Raw genomic sequence first — 19,186 nt, 5'->3', positions numbered from 1 at the left:
TTGTCCAAGTCCTTTTCACCATTTTCTTTTCACCAAAACAAAGATGCTAGTAGTTTATTCAATGCCCGGAATTTTCCATGTTTAGGTGGTTGCTTTTTTTTTTTTTGAATGGCAAACTATGAAAAATCATTTTTATTAAAAAGATTCAAAAATTGTTTAGGTGGTTACTCTGTCATTCTCTGCTTCTAAAGCAAAAAAAAAATGACTAAAATATAGTCTCCGTCTCCCTTTTCCACCCTCCATGCTAAAAAAGACAAGTTTAGCAATTTTTTTAATCTTTATTGCCATCTATTCGTCTTTTCTTTGTATGGTAATTTGTAAATTTTTAAGAGCATTTGTATAATATTCTTTCATAGGGTATATTTGTCCTTTAAAAATTCCTTCCTCTTGAAGAGTTCTAGCAGTAAACTCTCATTGCAATTGATTTTCTAATCAATAGCCCCCCCACCCCCTGTCTCCCTCTCAAATCACTTAAGTGATTTTTGAAATAAGATAAGGCCCATTAAATCTCACGATTTCTTGTAGTGTGGAGGGAGTTAAGCTATTGAGTTAGAGGGGGAGGGGGGGGGGGGGGGGGGTTTATTTTCACTTGTTTTTGAAGGGGTAACTTTGTAGAGTTTAGGGTTTTGTGTCCTAAGGGTTCACACATCTTAAGTTTAACTTGTAGGAGGATTCTCCATAAGCTATGGGGAAGTCTATAGATATTGTGAGGCTTTAGGGCCATCTCAATGTCATGTTTACGTTTATGAGTAAAGACTACTTTGCCTTCTGTGCAAGCATTGGATTAGTGTTCCTTCAATCGAACTTGGTGTGACGCCTTGATCAATATAGTGGTGTGATGCCTTGTTATTCTATCCTCATTCTCTTTCATGTTTTGGTGCGATCCCGGAGGCTCGTGTGTGTTCTTGGGAACCTTTGGAGCTTGGTGGGTAAAATTTTGCAATTAAAGTACTTTACACCATACCAAAATCAGATTAAAGCATTCATAAATAATCAACCAGCCCAGTATGCCTACTTTATATTAGTGGCTAAGATAGCCAAACAAAGAAACTTATAGATTAACTTCAAGCATGCATTAACACAAACAATTCTCATCAATCAAGGCCGTGAATAACTTGGGCAACAAGAAAATAAAAGTCTGAATACAAACTAAAAATCAAAGAAAGAAGTAAAACTAGGGCCCAAACAACCTCCTATGAAATAAGTAAGGCTGTAAGGATGCCAAGGGGGTTCCTAGTTGATGTGGACATCCCCCACATCTAGGCTCTAGAATAATGACACACTAAGATAAGGTCCTAAATACAAGAGAAACAAAAGCAAAAATCAAATACAAGTCTCTCTAAATATAAATCATGGCCGGATCACATCATCTTTCAAAGGTAATATTCGATCCTTTTTTTTTCTTATCACCTTAACTTCTTTGTTTTCACAACCACATGATTTTATGTTCCTTTGGAATATTGTTGTTGAATTCACTCGTCTTAAGGGATTTAATTATTAACTCTAATTGTAATTCCAATGATCAAATTGATCAATCTAAACTGTCGAATGCTGTTGTTGGATGATATTTTCTACTTGTTGTTGTAGGTGGCATGCATTGTCTAGACAAGAGTAGAGATTTTTGCTTTTATGAAACCAATAGTGATACGGCAAAAAATCGAGAAGTTTCGATCCCGCGTCCTCTTATTTAGACTTGTTACGTGAGAGAAGGGGAAAAAAGGAGAATAGTGAGTTAGGGCTGTCTCTCCCTCATTGATTTATTTATATACTGAAAAGAAAGGTACAATTACTAGAATGCCCATAGGCTTATTCTAACACTTCCCCTCAAGTTGGAATGTATAAGTTATACATTCCTAGCTTGCTACAAATGTCACTCAACTTTGCTTTACTCAATGGTTTTGTGAACATATCAGGCAACTGTTCTGCAAAACGAGTGAATACAATACATATCTCCCCTTTATGAATTCTCCGACGAATGAAATGATAGTCAACTTCGATATGCTTTGTTCGCTCATGGAAGACTGGATTTGTTGTAATATAGATGACAGCCCTGTTGTCACAATACAACTGTGAAGGCGAAGGAAACACAATACCAATCTCAGACAGGAGTGACCTCAACCAAACAATCTCTGTACTAGTATGGGCCATTGCTCTATATTCTGCCTCAGCACTTGACTTTGCAATGACGTCCTGCTTTTTACTTTTCCATGAAACCAGGTTGCCTCCCACAAAGGTACAGTACCCAGTAGTTGATCTCCTATCAGCAGGAGATCCAGCGTAATCAACATCAGAGAACCCCTCAATTCGCATATGACCATACCGTTTGAATAATAAGCCCTTTCCTGGTGCACCCTTTCAGATACTTGAGGATTTGAACTACTGCACTCCAATGTGAAGTACGAGGAGAGGTCATGTACTGGCTGACCACTCCAATGGCATAGGATATATCAGGACGAGTAACAGTAAGGTATATGAGCTTACCCATCAGCCTTCTATACCTACCAGGATCCTTCACCAAGTCACCCTCTTCTGGAACTAGTTTTACATTGGGATCCATAGGTGCAGACACAGATTTTACACCAAGATTTCCTGTTTCCTCCAACAAATCCAAAACATACTTTATCTGTGATAGAGATAAGCCACTAGAGGAGTATGCCACTTCTATCCCAAGGAAATATCTGAGACGTCCCAAGTCCTTTAGCGAACTCTTTCTGTAAGAAAGCCTTCAGTTTCTGAACTCCCCCTGAGTTACTACCTGTAATAAAGATATCATCGACATATACAATCAACATAATGCATCCTGCTGAGGACTGATGACTGAATACTGATTGATCCACATCACACTGTTTCAGGCCAAACCTCATAACTGCGTCACTAAATCTGCCAAACCATGCACGTGGAGACTGCTTCAACCCATATAAGGATTTCCTGAGGCGACAGACGGAAGATGACAACTATCCTTGAGCAATATACCTTGGAGGTTGCTCTATATACACCTTTTCAAGGAGGTCGCCATGGAGAAAGGCATTCTTCACATCTAACTGGTGAAGATGCCAGCCATTATTGACTGCAAGGGACAACAGACCCAAAACTGGTGGTTACCCCCACCCTATGAAGCACTGCGGGTACGTGATTTTCTAAAAAAAACGGGTGCGGGTACGTTCGGGTACGCCGAATATAATAATATATTTTAATATTTTATTATATATTTATAAAAATAAAAAATAATAATTGGAGAGCAATCAAATAATAATAACATAGCCAAAATGGAAAATTCTAATATTACTCTTCATTTCATAAGTGATTAAGTTCCATATTTCATAACACGAGGCATCAATACATCATTCATTAGAAAAAAGTCTGTCGCCAGTGTGTTGACCAGTTCTTGGCAAGATGAATAATTTTTTAGAGACCAAATTATGAGATTTTTTATACCAGACTTTTGTGATTTAATAATGTTTGGACATGATAGATTTGATGAATTTTTAAAATTTGAAAAATACCCCACCGTTTGGAAGTTAAAAAAGTTAAAATTTTGACCCGACATTTTTTCTTCGAATTTTGTACTAGAACAGGAGAGTTGGCTTTTTTTCCTTTTAGATTTCGATGTTGAAACTATTTTTAGTAGATCCAAATGGGGGGGTATTCCGTTATTTACATGTAAATCTTAAGTAAATGGACAATAAATACTAAGTACAGGAGAGGAGAGAGAAGAAGCAGGAAGGATTTACACCAGATAAGAGAAGCATGATGTGTCGGGTACGCACCCGACAACCAAAATTGGGTTCTTGTTTTTTAAAATAGGGGTACGTACCCGGGGCGTACCCGAACGTACCCGCAACAACCCATATGTGTCGGGTACGAGTACGGGAGCCCCGGGAGACTACCCGTGCTTCCTAGCCCCCATCTCCCTCCCTACTTTCATCATTCCCATATTCATCTCTTCCGAACTCCCGTCTCCTTGACCCCGTGAGCCATTCTTCCCTTTTTGTTTCCAAACCCTACCCTCTTTCCTTACTTCATGCATTACATCTCTAACAAAATTCTCTTTTCTCTGCGGCTCTGAGGTCTTCCTTTTTTCTTTCTTTTCTATGTCTTCGAGGCTCTCTATGCCTTGTTTTGTGGTGTCTCCATCTCTATCCTTGGCCCTTGATGCCTTGCTATGAGCCATCTCCTTGATTAGTTGGTTTGTCCATCACTCTTTTTCCTCTCTTTGTAGCCGTTGGTTGTGGGTATTTCAGTTCTCTAGTCATTTGTTGTCCTTATGGATCCACCTGTCATTGTGGATCCCTCTCTTGGCATGACCACAGAGGTTCGTGCTCATCACCCACCTTCGGCTACTTCTTCCTCTTCTTCTCCTAGCTTGGCACATGTGGAGGGTGAGCGTAGGGCCGAAGGAGGAGAGCCGTAAGGGATTGAGGGGTACACAGGAGGTGTGGTAGATGGATTTGGCTTTGGGTGGAGGAGATGGAGAAGATGGAGGTTGGGTTTGTCGCTAGGGATCAGAAACCCTAGGGCTCTGATACCATGTTATGTGAGAGAAAGGGAAAAAAGGAGAATAGTGAGTTAGGGCTGTCTCTCCCTCACTGATTTATTTATATATTGAAAAGAAAGGTACAATTACTAGAATGCCCATAGGCTTATTCACAAGACTAAAACGCTCCTTACCCTAAAGGTTGAGACTGTGTCTCAACCTTAGGACGCAGATTCAATCCCAGCTTGCCTACCCAAAAAAATGTTGATGCAGTAGAAATCTGCTGTCCTTCAAACCAAAAATTGGAGCAGGAAAGATACCTTTTTAGAAAAGTCCATCGCCTCTTCCTTAAATCCAGCATACTGGGGCTTTCTGAATTTATTGCAGATCATAACCTTTTTTATCTTCCAAATATCCTATTCACGGCTGTTTAGTGTATATGATCGGTTGGTTTCCTCCCGCTCTTCGAGGGTTATTTTTCCCTTGTAATGGTGGTTGAGGCAAGGCAGCTGGTCCTCTTTTGTTTGCTCTTATCATTATATATGTATACGCTTTTGGTCCCCTACGAGCCATCTTTTTCCAGGTTACTGTGTGTGTGTGTGTGTGTATATGTATGTATGTGTGTGTGTATATATCTGACCATTTCATTTTTCGTTTCTGATTTGCTTCTTGATTATGCATAGGACAAACTAATATGGCGGCATGCCTATTGTTACAACTTAAGAGTGAGAATACCAGTTCCATATATATTTAATGTATGGCACTTTTTTTTTCTCTTTCTGACTTTCTGTTGCTGGGCAACTGTCTGGATGCCTAGGGAATTGTCTAGGCACGTAGAGCTGATCAGCATTGCTAGGTTATTATAGGATTTTTTGAGCTTTTGACTACCTTGCCATGCTTTCTATGATTTCATTAGCCGACCCCAACTAGTTTGGGACAAAGGCTTAGTTGATTTGAGTTGAGTATTTCATATTTTCAATCAATGTAAAAATATGCAACTTGAGTTTGGTATAAGAGCCAAAGTGGCTTTAGGTACTGATTTGTTACCAAGAAACCAATAAAAATCTGGCTGTTCTTTCTTCATATGGCACTGTTTTTTATTAGCCAGCCCCAATATATGCTTTAGAGTGTGTTCTTTGCAAGCATGCAGCCTTCCCAGTTATCTTGCAAAAACATTTCCTGGTATTGATATCTTATGCCATGTCACTATGTGTATATTTATGTATACATTTATCACGACATGTTTGTATGAATATGCAATCATTACTCTCTCTTTATCTCAAAAGTTCTCAAATATTATGTGTGCAGATAATTTTGATTTACTTTTATTTGTTGATCACAGCCTGTGGATGCTGTCCTGGTTTCTTGCTACAGCTTCACAATGTTATAGACTTTTTGTACCTTAAACAAATTATATTACTTTTAAATTTCAAAGAATTATGTGTCCATTCTCCTCGTTCTTGAGCTTTCTGTGTAGATAATTTTGTTAGGTTTGGACTTGGACTTGTATTTTCTTAATGATAAAATAACTGTTTCAGAATTTGTGTTGGGGCACTCCTTTGTTTATAAATAAGCCTTAAATCTTCCTGGTAACTTGCTAATTTTGTGGTCTTCTTGTAGAGAACAAAAGTACACCAGGATCAAACACTTCTTTTGCATCACCAACGGGAGGGAACCTTGGTTCATCTGATGTCTCCAAGGCAGAGACTGAAGGGAAACTAAATGCTACACAAGTAGGACAAAAAATTGAACTGCCAACTAATGCAGATAATGCAACAAGGGAAGTTGGATCAATAGAGACTTCTAAAGCTGAGAACTCAACAAACCCTAAGAGGCGGCTTCTTGAAGACAGTGATTCAAAACGAACACAAGAGGGTGGTGCGGAGATGAATGCTGACCCCAATGAGGGTGCGGAAATGCGTGGTGCAACTGTGGAAAATGATGAACCTCTAGAAGAGGATGCTGACTCATCTTTTGATTTATTCCGGAACGGAGAAGAGTTAGCTGATGAGTATAATTATGATTATGATGATTATGTCGATGAATCCATGTGGGGAGATGAAGAATGGTCAGAAGACAAACACGAGAAAATGGAGGATTATGTTAATATTGATTCACACATTCTTTGCACACCGGTAAGTTTAAAGCTGTAAATTGAATTGTTTGATGAATAATGATATGGTAAACTGATTTGGAGACCAATAGTGGAACTGAACAAATAGCCTCTTAACACATTAGCAATCTTTCCCTTGATTTTTGGCTTTTTTCTCCATGAAAATGGCAAAACTATCCCTCCCATGCCATGTGGGATGTAGGGATTTGTTAGGTTACACTCTCGGTCTTCATCGCAGCACTCTTGTTTGATAGTATCTGTGAATCTTCTTCATCCCCTTGTTGATGGGAGGGAAAGATGAATATGGAAATGGGTAGCTCCCATATAAAATGTAGTCGGTCTCTTGTTTTCCAGGTAATTGCTGACATTGACAATGATGGCATATCAGAAATGATTGTTGCCGTTTCCTACTTCTTTGATCATGAGTAAGTACACTTTTATGATGGCATTTTATCTTCGATCATTTTTCAGACAGTTCTATAGATTTCTGTTCTATATGAGTGAGTACTCCTTTTATGATGACATTTTCAACCAGTTCTATTTATTTTTCTTCTATATTCAGTGTAGGACAGTTTATTTATTATCTTCTATATCAGATGATATTTTTTCAGAATGGTTTCTCCTGTCTTATGATTATGCGCAAGCTCTTTTGTAATGTTTACAATTTCTGAGATAGGTTGGGAACTGGGAGTCTAAGTTTAGAATTTGTTTTCGATATGAAATTTCATGTACTTTTTTTTAATGATAAACGATTTATTGATGAAACAAGGGACCGAGATGGTCAATGCAGAAGAGAAAAAACACAAAGAAGGATAAAATACAAAGAACCATCAACCGAAGCTTCAAGGGGGCATTGAATCAAACAATTCACGAAATTTCATATACTCTCACCAATCTTGTGCAATCTTTCTGGATATTTTGACCTTCAGTACTTAAAGCACCTTTTTTTTTTTTTTTGAGACGGTAAAATGAGAATATATTAAAAGGCGATCCGAGCTGGTTCAAAACAAATTACAGAAAGAGAGAGAGAAAATACAAAATCAAGGTGGGAGATAATCAAACCGCTCCATACTAGACCTAAAAACACCACCCCTTGCTAGGGAGTCAGCATCTGAATTAGCTGATCTCCTCACAAGCCTAAACGTTATAGACGAGTCAAGAACTAAATCATCAAGTTCCTCGAAGAAAGATAAAAAACGCCACAGAGGAGAAGCCGCACCCAGAAGCCAATAAATAACATTAGAGGAGTCCCCTTCCACTATCACCTTATCTAACACAGAATTATCCAAAACCTTGATCCCACAATGAACTGCTCTCACTTCTGCTTCATTAGAGTCCGCCACTCCAATGGGGCCCGAGAAAGCCCAGAGAACATCCCCCTTGGAATCTCTGCATAATCCCCCAATCCCTGCATCACCAGGATTGCCAAGAGATGATCCATCGAAATTCAGCTTTAACATTCCCTCTGGAGGAGGGAGCCAGGGTTGATTAATTTTGACTTTGCTAACCCCCCCTCCTTGCAAATAGTCTGCCAAACTTCCCAAAGATCATACGGTGAGACGAAATGAAACAGAGGAAGGCTTCTAGCCCAAGAAATAACCGTTGCAATGATCTTGATAAATATCCAGTAAGACAATTTTGCCACACCGTCAAATACTCGGGAGTTTCTTTCCTTCCAAATGAACCACCATGAAGCCACCATACACATCTTCCACAGCGTCTTACCCTTTCTTTTCCAAGGGCACCATTCTCAACTTTTAATAAAATCCGATATGGTGTTAGGGAGAGCCCAAGATACCCCAAAGCGAGATAGAATAAAACCCCATAAATCTCTAGCAAACTTACAGTGAATGAATAGATGATCAATGGATTCGTCATTCGATAAACATAAGGGGCAATGGTTGACCAAAATCATCCCTCTCTTCCTCAAAAAATCAATTGTCTGGATACAACTACAACATACTGCCCACGCAAAAAAAGAAACCCTCGGCGGGCAAGAAAACTTCCAGATCGAAGCAGAAGGAGACTCAACTTCGGTACACACCAAATGTTGATAGAAAGATTTAACAGAGAAAAATCCGGATGAACACCAAAACCATACACGGGAATCAAACCCCCTCATCTTAATATAACACCCTTCAATCAAAGACATCAACTCAAGGACTGAATTCAGCTCTCTATCAAAAAAGTTTCGTCTGAACTTCGGCTTCCAAACCACTATCGTGTTCACCCTCTCAAAGTAATCCGCCACCCACGCCACCTTTTGAGAAGACACCAAAAACAGATCAGGGAATAATACCCTAAGAGGAACTGCCGAGCACCACGGATATGACCAGAAACGGATTCTATCCCCAACATAAACCTTAAAGCGAATACCTTTGGTAAATAAAACCTCAACCTTCAAAATATCCCGCCAAACAGTTAGACCCTTGAACTTAAAATTATCCGCAGTACACCAATTCCCCTCCCTCAACCCTTGCTCCCTATTATTTTTACCCATAAGGCAGAGGGTTCTGACCCAAACCGCCACAGCCACTTTCCCAACAAAGCCGTGTTAGCTTCCACTAGAGGAATGAGTACCACCCCACAAAAACTTCCTTTGAATCTGTTCAATTCTAAGCACTACACTCACAGGGCATTTGAACAAGGAAAGAAAATAAATCGGAATGTTTGATAAAACTGCTTTGATGAGAACCAACCGTCCTCCTTTAGATACCAAATTACATTTCCAGGAGTCTAAACGCCTCTCAACTCTACGAATGATTGAATTCCAAAAGAGTTTATTTGGTCTTCCCACCCCCAAAGGAAGGCCAAGATAAGAAGCAGGAAGAGAATTCAATGTACACTCCAGAATCCTTGCAAAAATAGAAGCTTCAGAAGAAGGAACATTTATAACATATAACCCTGACTTCGAAAAATTAGATCTTTGACCCGAGACCATCTCATAACAGCTTAAGACAACTTTAAGATTCAATATCTGAGAAAACACAGGGGCACAGAATAGCAACGTATCTTCTGTGAATTGAAGGAGCGAAACCTCCACTTTATTGCTCCCAATTAAGAAACCTTCAAAAAGACCCAACTCACTTCCTTTTCTCATAAGCCGGCTAAGAGACTCCGCAACAATCACAAAGAGAAAGGGGGATAGAGGATCCCCTTGCCTCAACCCCCTAGAAGATTTGAAAAAACCTTTGGAAGAGCCATTAATGAGAACTGAGAACCAAGCTGAAGATACACAAGTTCTAATCCAACCTCTCCACCGAGAACCAAAACCCATTTTTCCAAGACTATAGTCCAGAGATTCCCACTCCACCCGATCGTAAGCTTTTTCCATATCAAGTTTACACAAAACCCCTCCTTCACCGCTTCGCCTGTAGGCATCAATAGCTTCATTTGCGATGAGAGAACAATCCAGAATTTGTCTTTTATTAACAAAAGCGCTTTGACTATCTGATATTATTGAAGGAAGAACTAATTTGAGACGATCCGCCAAAACTTTTGCCAATACTTTATATAATCAACCAACTAAACTTATCAGACGAAATTCCGACACCTTTGAAGCCCCCTCTACCTTTGGGATTAGGGTAATGAAGGTTGCACCAGTACCTTTGTCAAGAGCCAGCCTTTCAAAAAATTCTTGGAAAAATCTCATCAGATCCGATTTAACAACTTCCCAACAAACTTGGAAAAAAGCCAGACAAAATCCATCCGGACCAGAAGCTTTATCTCTAGCCAAGGAGAATAGACCTTTCATGATTTCCTCCTCAATAAAAGGGACTTCCAAGTTTGCGGCCTCCCCCAAACTTAAGCTATCAAACTCAACCTCTTGCGGAATAGGGCGAAGAATATCATCAGAAGAATACAGAGCCTTGAAAAAGCTAATAATTTCCGATGTAATCACCTCCTTGTTCGTAACTCTTTCCCCTGCCAATACCAGAGATTCAATTATGTTCCTTCTCCTATGAGCACTAGCCATAGCGTGGAAGTAGACAGTGTTTTTATCGCCCTCTACAATCCAGTTAACTCTGGATTTTTGACGCCAAGTTATTTACTCATGAAGCAGCAAACCCTTATGTTCTTGGCTGACCCTTCCCAACTCCTCCCAATCCTCTTTCGAGGCCAAACCACACTCCCCCAAAGCATTTAATTCTAACATACGATTCTCCAGCCAACCCTTCCGCCCATGGTCTAGCATCTTTTTCTCCTTTACCCAAGCTTTCAATTTTGCCTTAACATATCTCAGTTTGTTACCAATAGCTATGTCAGCTGGGCCTACCGATTGACAAGAAGACCACCACCCCCCTAATCTCTCCTCCATCTGAAGAGACTCCAACCAAGCAATCTCAAAACTAAAAAGAGATGGACCCCGCGATTCCATTCTAGGATCTAATAGAATGGGACAGTGATCAGACACCATATGAGGAAGCGCTTTCTGAAAAACCTCTGGAACGAATTCCAACCACTCCCCAGAAATCAAGAATCTGTCCAGCCTACTTCTACTCTGACCTCTGACCCAAGTAAAAGATGCACTACCCAAGGGAAGATCAACCAACTCATTGTCTGCTATAAAATCAGAGAAAACCTTCATATTATTATTGACTCTATTACACCCCAACCTCTCCCCTACTTCCTTAATTTCATTGAAATCACCCCCAATACACCAGGGATGAGAACAACTCTCTCTTACCTTTACCAATTCCTCCCAAAAAAGGCCTTTTTCTACTGTTGTAAAAGGACTGTAGACTCCAGAGAAGAGCCATTCAGACTTATCCACCACCTTTTGAAGAGAAACTGATAAAGAGAAATCTCCAGACCACACCTCCTTACTAGAGCAACTAACATTATCCCATGCTAACAGCATACCTCCGGAAGCCCCTTTAGAAGCTAAGAAAACAAAATCCCACTCTTTTTTAAAACCCATACTTCTGATATCCAGACTACTAATGGAGGCCAATTTTATTTCCTGAATGCAAACAGCCTCTGGCTTCCAAACTTTTAACAATTCTTTAAGCTGTGATATTTTCTCTTGGGACCCCAAACCATTAATATTCAAAGATAGTATCTTCATAATATCACTTAATTAGTATAAAGCTTCCCCAATCTAGCACCTGAAGATCTTCCTTTCTTCTTCGAGAGAACGCTCTTCCCACAAGATCCCGAATCATAATTAATATTCGATTTTAATCTAAGTAATTCCCTATCCATTCTTCTCGAACTAGATTCAGCAGACCCGTTAGAGCAAGGATTCCTACCAACATCTCTTTGTTCCGGTTCCTGTATTTCAGCTCTATACACTTCTTCAGGACCCGCAAAAACCAACCCCAATTTCTTACTTATGCACAAGGTATGATCAACCATGTACTCAGCCATTTCCTTTCGAAGGCTCGACACAGGGACCATCCCACAAATTCCACCATGATGAGAGGACGCCATCAACAGAGAGGATGATTCCAACTGATTGCAGATACTCGAATTGAAATTATGATTGACTCCCCCAACAGAGATCCTGACTAAAAATCGAAAAGGAGACTCCCTATGAGAACCAAAAATACAATTCACCAACCCACACAGACCACTAAGGTCAATCAAAAGTTTATTAGGGCCACAAAGCCAGGGAAAACAAAAGCCTCCCTTAGTAATCAAAGAAAAGGTTCAATCTACACCAGCTTGCCCAATCAACACTTCACGCGAAGCCCATCTCACTAAATTAACACCGATAGACACATCAACGACCTCTAAATCCCCCTCCTAAAAAACCAGGCGAGCACTTATCCCACTCGCTAGGATCTTATCATGATAGCTTTCCTGAGTCCGAGATTGGCTTAAGAATGACGAAGAAAAAATTTCAAGGTTATCACTACCAAAGGCAGCGACCTGGGTATCTTCTCCAGGGGAGCAAAAAATCAGCTCCCTCTCATTACAAGTAAGGTGATACCGGTTAGAGCTAACCTCAGAGTTTAACGCATTGGACTTCTGTAAACCAAGGCCCAAATCAGCTTCCGGGAAAGCCCAAGTCATAGGCCCGGTGGAAAAGTCAGATGGAGACAAAAAGATCTGAGTCTTTTCAGGCCCACTCACTCTACCGCCAGAAATTAAAGTGGGCTCTATTACCAAAGCGTCAGATAGAGAGTCATTGGGAAAGACCAAGCTATGGCTTCTTCGCGGGGAGAGTGCAAATATAATATTTTCAAAACTATTAACAAAAGAAGAAGCGGGCCCCACTCTAGAAGAGGCAAGATAGTCAAAGCCACACAAGCTCCGCCACCTGTAACCTTCTGGAGATCCCGATTTTTGAATTTCAAAAAATCCGCCAGCTGTTCCTGTGCTAACTTGCACACTATGCTGCGTACGATAGTTCTGGTGGCTAAAATGCGCCGACTCCACCGTCCCTGCCACCCCATCAGAGATTCCATGCTCGGTCTCCAAGGTCTGAACTCCTTCGATGACAGAAATGTCATTCAATACATTAAAATGATCATTTACTGGTATTAAAGGAGCTTCATCTGCTTCTTCTACATAAATCTCTTCATTTCCAAATATTGAAGAATCCCCACCCTCTTCAATCCTCTCGAAGCTGTCTTCCCCAGGAATATCAAATCCCACAAAGGAATTGTCACCTTCTTCTTCTACTGATTCTTTTGAAGCAAAAACCCATCTGAGGGTCCCATCAAGAGATACTTGAATCGAAATCTCCTTGCCTAGGACTCCAGACGAGATTACAAGAATACGCCCTTTTTCGTAGCCATTTCCAGCGAAGCATGAAGGGTCCACTTCCACAATCTTACTGATTTTTTCCCCAATTCGCCTGAAATTGTCCTCACACCAAGCTTCCGGCGGAACTCCTTCAATACTCCACCAAAAAGGGTTGCCTTCTTTTGGAAATTTGTCACCCCACACCCTAAGGTCTTCAAAAGGAGAGTTCACTGCATTCTTCCAGCACAATATTATCTGTGATCTGTTTATCCCTCTTGGAATGGAAGTCTGAACTTCCAGTTCTGCAATTTTGTAGACCACCACCCCCTCCATCATATTACTCTTCCGAGATAACCAAGACTCCAAAGCCACCAAATTCCCAGACCAACCCTCGCAAAGTTTTCCCCTTAAGCCCATATCAGCGTTGCTGATCGATTTAAGAGGAACCATCTCAATATTAAATGCCATACCTTCCGAAGTGGAGGGGTAGATCTTCTCCACACCCGAAGCAACTATTGGATTTTCCAGAACATCATACCCGGGCATCTCTTTCGACTTGCCTTCTGATTGAGAGGAGAAATTAAAATCCAAACTTGACCAGAACTTGTTACATTTCCAGCATTTCACTCGTTTTCTGAAGTTTCTAAAGCCACATTTACAGCACCTCCAATCCCCCAATAGCCCAATCTTTCTTCTCCTGAGGACACTTTCAAATCGTCTAACATTTATGCTTTTAACATTAGACCACCCAGAAACTGCACCAGAATCCATACCTCCCACCCGATAGCCACCTTCAGTGCCCAAACCAAAGGAACCAAATTAGCTCCCGACGCAACTGATTTGCCATTACCATACCCAGCTATTGACTCTGCTTCTACTCTCCACATTTCAGACAGACCACACAAGAAACCTCCCAACAAAATCAAAGAGATGTGCAGACCCCTACTTGGGGGAACTCCCCCAGAGTCCAACTCCGATACCCACGACGACACAGAAACGGAAAATGAAACCGATGCAGAAACAGAGACAGAAACAGAAGAGGAGTATGAAGAACCCTATGTATACGAGGAAGAAGACACAGCTTCAGAAACCTCAGAAACCGATTCAGAGATAGAGGAAATCCTGGCTGAAGCGGGAGTGGCCTCAAGAAACAGATACCAGTCCACCACAACCACGATTGGAACTCGCCGGAGAAGAGACCCCTCTCCTCTTCCTCCCAACTCAGAATCTCTCCAAGCAGCTTACTAGCCATCAAGCAATCGCCATCGAAGAAGTCCAGATCGCCCTCCGAGTCCCATGGTATTCATAGATCTTTCAACAGATTCTTCAGAGTAGCTTATACTCGCCGGAAGCACTTAAAGCACCTTTTGAAACTTGAAATGACACTTTTGTATGGTATTCCAACTGATGTTCTTTTTGCATCCGATTGTTTTTGTCCATTGTACCTAAAATAGGTTTTTTTTTGTCTTCTTTGAATGAATTTATTCTATTTGTCTCATCTTAGTCAAAAGAGTGACATTTTATTTTCTTAGTGTCTTGTCATAATGTTTTCTTAGAGATTGTTCAGCGGTTTTCACATGATTTTCTGCATTCCTATTGCTGGTTTTATGATCCCTGATTCAAAAACTTGTATTGTTTGTTAAAGCTGCCTCCTGCCCAATTGGAACCCTTGTAGGATCACCCTTTTTATATTCTGAAAATTTATTATGTGGTCATGTTGATCTTTGCTATGTGGAGAACTCTTTGTGCCCAGCATCTGCGACATTTTTTTAATGTTCTGCGTTTTATGTTCTACTGCAACAACCCATTTCTGGAATTTGTCTTTCTCTATTGCAGAGTGATGCAATATCTCTTGTAATCCTCCAGACAAATCCACCCACCCAACCCCCACCACCAAACACACATATCCAAGAGTTCATTTTCTCAACTTTTCAGTTTCTTTGTACTATGATACAATTGGTCGAGTTTCCCTTATCTTTATTCTAGCAATAAGAACATTTATTAGTGAAAGAAACTATACAATTAAAGCCAGACATGCAATGACTAATGTATACATTTTCTGTAAAGGAAATGGATGTAAGTCACAGTCCTCAGCACCCCTTCATTAGCTAAAGCATCTGCCTCTGTGTTGTCCTTTTGTCAGATATGACAAAACGATACCTAATGCTCATCATAAATATCCAGTTTCTCCTCAATAGTTTCAGCTAGCCTTCATGAGAATCTCCCTTCTTGTCACCTCCTATGTGTCGTTGAAACTGTCACTTCAATCTCATGGGCTTTGTAAAGTGGGTTGAGGAGGTCTCTCTCTAAAGTCCAGGGCTCCAAAGAGATCCAACCCAATATCTCTATTCTTCCTAATGATACCCCAATTGCCTGCTAGCCTTTGATTGATGAGTGGTCACTGCCCACCCATCACAGTCAACTGTAGGCGCATTCATCTTTCAATAACTCTATCTAATCTACTTCCACTCCGTGCAATTTCTACCGATTTCAACTGATAGCCTCTCCTCTTAGTGAAGTTAAGAATTCTATTTTCTGTTTGGTATTCTTAGAGAATAGTGTATCAGTAATATTCCTAGATTTGTCATACAACTTTCTCACCGACTCTCCTTGGTCTCTCTTCTCTCTCTCTCTCTCTCATATTTAAAAGTAATGGAAAAGAAACATAGATTTTTTTTTTGTGTGTGTGTGGGGGGTGGGGGGCGGGGGGGGAGACTAACCTCCCTTTATCTAGTATTTTATTTTATTTTTAATATTCTGTTGGTTTCTTCTCATTTTCATTACTTCTAATGGACTATTTTTTCCTTACTGATTTCTAAGTAATCGGTTGGCTGATAAGTTGACAGGTACTACGAAAACCCAGAACATTCATCCGAATTGGGTGGTATTGATATTGGAAAATATGTAGCTGGCGCAATCGTTGTTTTCAATCTAGATACAAAACAAGTCAAATGGACAGCCCAATTAGATATGAGCACGGATACTGGGAATTTCCGCGCATATATATATTCTTCTCCAACTGTGGTTGATTTAGATGGAGATGGAAATTTGGACATTCTTGTTGGGACTTCCTTTGGCTTATTTTATGTCTTGGATCATCATGGTAACTTTTCTCTGCCTGCAGCACTTTATTCTTTTGTATGTTTTTTGTGGTATTGAATTATTTATCATTGTGCTTGTGATTGGATAATATCCTGGCATATGTCTATTGTGGTTCAATTTCTTATATTTTCAACCTCTATCTCTGAAGAAGTATTCCTTTGATGTGTTGTGTGTTGCCTATTATTTTATCTTGTCTGTTGATGGTTGTGTTTGAGTTCAGTTTGTGGTATCATGGTATAATTTCTAGCAATTTACTGTAATTTTTGAAGCCATTCAGCCTGGAATGATTTGATTATTCATGTGATTGTTTCCTCTCCTATATTATACCCTCTCACATCCAATTGCTGCTTAGTTTTGTTGCAAAGACGGTTGCCTCATTATGGTGTTTGAATTCACCTGTTTTGCCTCCTTAAGGTGTTTGAATTCGCCTGTTTTAAGACCTTGTAAGAGTCCCTAAAAATCTTGTGCTCTTTTTTTGTTTTTTCAACTGGAGAATGGCATCAGTCATATGCTCTAGATCTTGTTTTCTTTGTAAGAGCGTTTTAACAATCACTATCAATGGATGCTATACTTCGATTATGTATGGAGTTTTAAATATCATTTGCTTGAATTTTCAAATGTAAGACCAGGCACAATTTAAACTCTTTTTATCGAAGTCCATGCAAATAAAAAGAACACCTTTCAGATATTTCAAACTTATGTCAGTACCAATATAAAATGGTATGCTGGGGCTATCTAGGTCATGATACGTATATCACTTGAGCACCACCCCCCCTTTCTCTCTCTCTCTCTCTCTCTCTCTCTCTCTCTCTCGGTTTCATAATCTCCTTGAATCCAAAAAAACAAGTAAAACACAGAATTTCAATGGCAATTACCCCAAGCAAGTTACATGGCTTTGCATCTATCCCCTTGGAGAGCTTTGTCAACCTTCCCTTCGTTGCAGAGTCCATTAATCAGAGAATCGTTTGTGATCACATTGAGTGACAAAACTTGTTGCTTCGTTTTCTTAAGCAACTACATTACAGCAGAAATACTCCTCCTTGAAATACCATCAATTAGACAATGGAAAGTAACCGCATTGAGATGGATTTTCTTCAATACCATTTTCCTCAGTACAGCATTTGCTTTGTACATCTTCCCAACCCTACCCATCTTACAATAAACCCTTGATCAATGTAACCGTTGCCTCAGTACAGCTTTGTACATCTTCCCAACCCTACCCTTTTGCTTTGTACATCTTCCCAACCCTCACTTCTTTTTTTTCTTTTCTTCGAATAAAGTTTCAAGTAATTGCACCAGTTAGTAGGAATAAAAGATTCTCAGCAACTAAACTCACCCGCCAAATAGGGTATGAGACTTCACACTTAATAAGAGTTTTTTTTTTTTTTCTTTCAAAATCATCTTTTTAAGTTCAATATTATCCCCAGCTGCTGAATGGAATTATATAAATGGTTATTTTCAGGTTAGACCAATGTTGTTTACTTCTTAGGTAAGAACCTTTGTTTTGTCAAAAATGTCTGCATTGAATGTTTTCCCCGACGAATAGGAAGAGGAGAAGGATTTGATTGGATTTCTTTCCACCATTCCCTGTTTGGAATCGATAGGGGATTTTTCTTTCTTTCTCTCTCCCTCTCTCTCTCTCTCTTATTTTTTTTTGTAAAAGAGAGCTTGTTTGAGAGATCATGACTGATACGAAACGTACATGTGGATGAAGCCCTTTTTTTTTTTCTCTGAAGAAAATAGACATGTGGGTGGGTGGATGGTTTTGCAAAGCTGAGAGGAGAGAGATGTTGACGGGTTTGCGGAGGGAGGGATAGAAGAAGACGGAGGAAGCGCTAGGTGAGAGAGGGAGGGAGAGAAGGAGACATGGATTGACGGGTGGTTGCGGCAGTGGCAGACCTTTGTCAGCTACAACTATTATTTCACTTCTGCTTAGTTTTCTTCTTAAAAAAATAGCTTTAAATGAAGTGTCTTCATGTCCCTTGGATCTAAATCCAAGGGTTGAGGGGTTTCAATAGTATTTATACACGAGTCTACTTGCATCCCTTATATAAAAGCTCCTACAGTTATGGTTATTCTTTTTCTATGAATTATGGTATAAAAATTTAAGGGCCCTTTGTTTACAAGCATTGAATTTTTTTTTAGTTTATCTGAAGCGACATTAATATCATCCAGGCAAAGTGCGGGACAAGTTTCCTCTTGAGATGGCTGAGATTCAGGGGTCAGTGGTGGCAGCAGATATTAATGATGATGGGAAAATTGAACTGCTGACAACCGATACCCATGGAAATGTTGCTGCATGGACTGCACAAGGAGAAGAAATTTGGGAAGTACATCTGAAGAGTCTTGTTCCACAGGCAAGTTCTGTTAGCACCTTCATTTTTACCTATTTTTAGCAAAGTATCGTCATTACAATTTTTTTATCTTTTTTTAGCAAAGTATCATTTTTTTAACTCTATTTTACAAAATGACCTACTTTAAAGGCATTTCATGTTTTCGATAATTATATTTTTTACTAACAAGTTTTAATTTTTAAATAATGTTTTATACAAGGTGTTTCATTCAATGAAACTTAAGCTTTAACATTTCACCATTCCTGGTGTTAATTTGGTTGTGTCTCCATGCATATATTCACAGTTTTGCAGGGATTTCCATTTTGCATGTATCAATTTTCTTTATCTTTTTATCGGTTCAAACATAAACTTAAAGATGTTCAAATTTGGAATTGTATTTGGGGATTGCAGAGTGTTACACCCTGTGCTCACTAGAATTTGTACTAAATTTCAACAAAACAGGGACCACAA

At 39.7% G+C, this 19,186-nt stretch overlaps 1 protein-coding gene across 1 annotated transcript in view; it reads left to right on the top strand.

The window, feature by feature from the left end:
- The window catches only part of LOC143879959 (protein DEFECTIVE IN EXINE FORMATION 1-like), a 35,476-nt gene that overhangs the window by 8,982 nt on the left and 7,308 nt on the right, over nt 1-19,186 (top strand). The window contains exons 6-9 of the mRNA XM_077382690.1: nt 6,095-6,609; nt 6,942-7,012; nt 16,127-16,383; nt 18,558-18,739. Of these exons, the coding sequence (XP_077238805.1) occupies nt 6,095-6,609; nt 6,942-7,012; nt 16,127-16,383; nt 18,558-18,739 (1,025 nt within the window). The remainder of the gene's footprint in view (nt 1-6,094; nt 6,610-6,941; nt 7,013-16,126; nt 16,384-18,557; nt 18,740-19,186) is intronic.

This window comes from Tasmannia lanceolata, unplaced genomic scaffold (assembly GCF_043159265.1).
Source record: "Tasmannia lanceolata isolate RefF3 unplaced genomic scaffold, GAP_Taslan_0.1 ptg000006l, whole genome shotgun sequence".
Lineage (NCBI taxonomy): Eukaryota > Viridiplantae > Streptophyta > Magnoliopsida > Canellales > Winteraceae > Tasmannia > Tasmannia lanceolata.
Note: the sequence above shows the minus strand (reverse complement) of the source record. Positions and strands in the feature narration are given on the sequence as shown.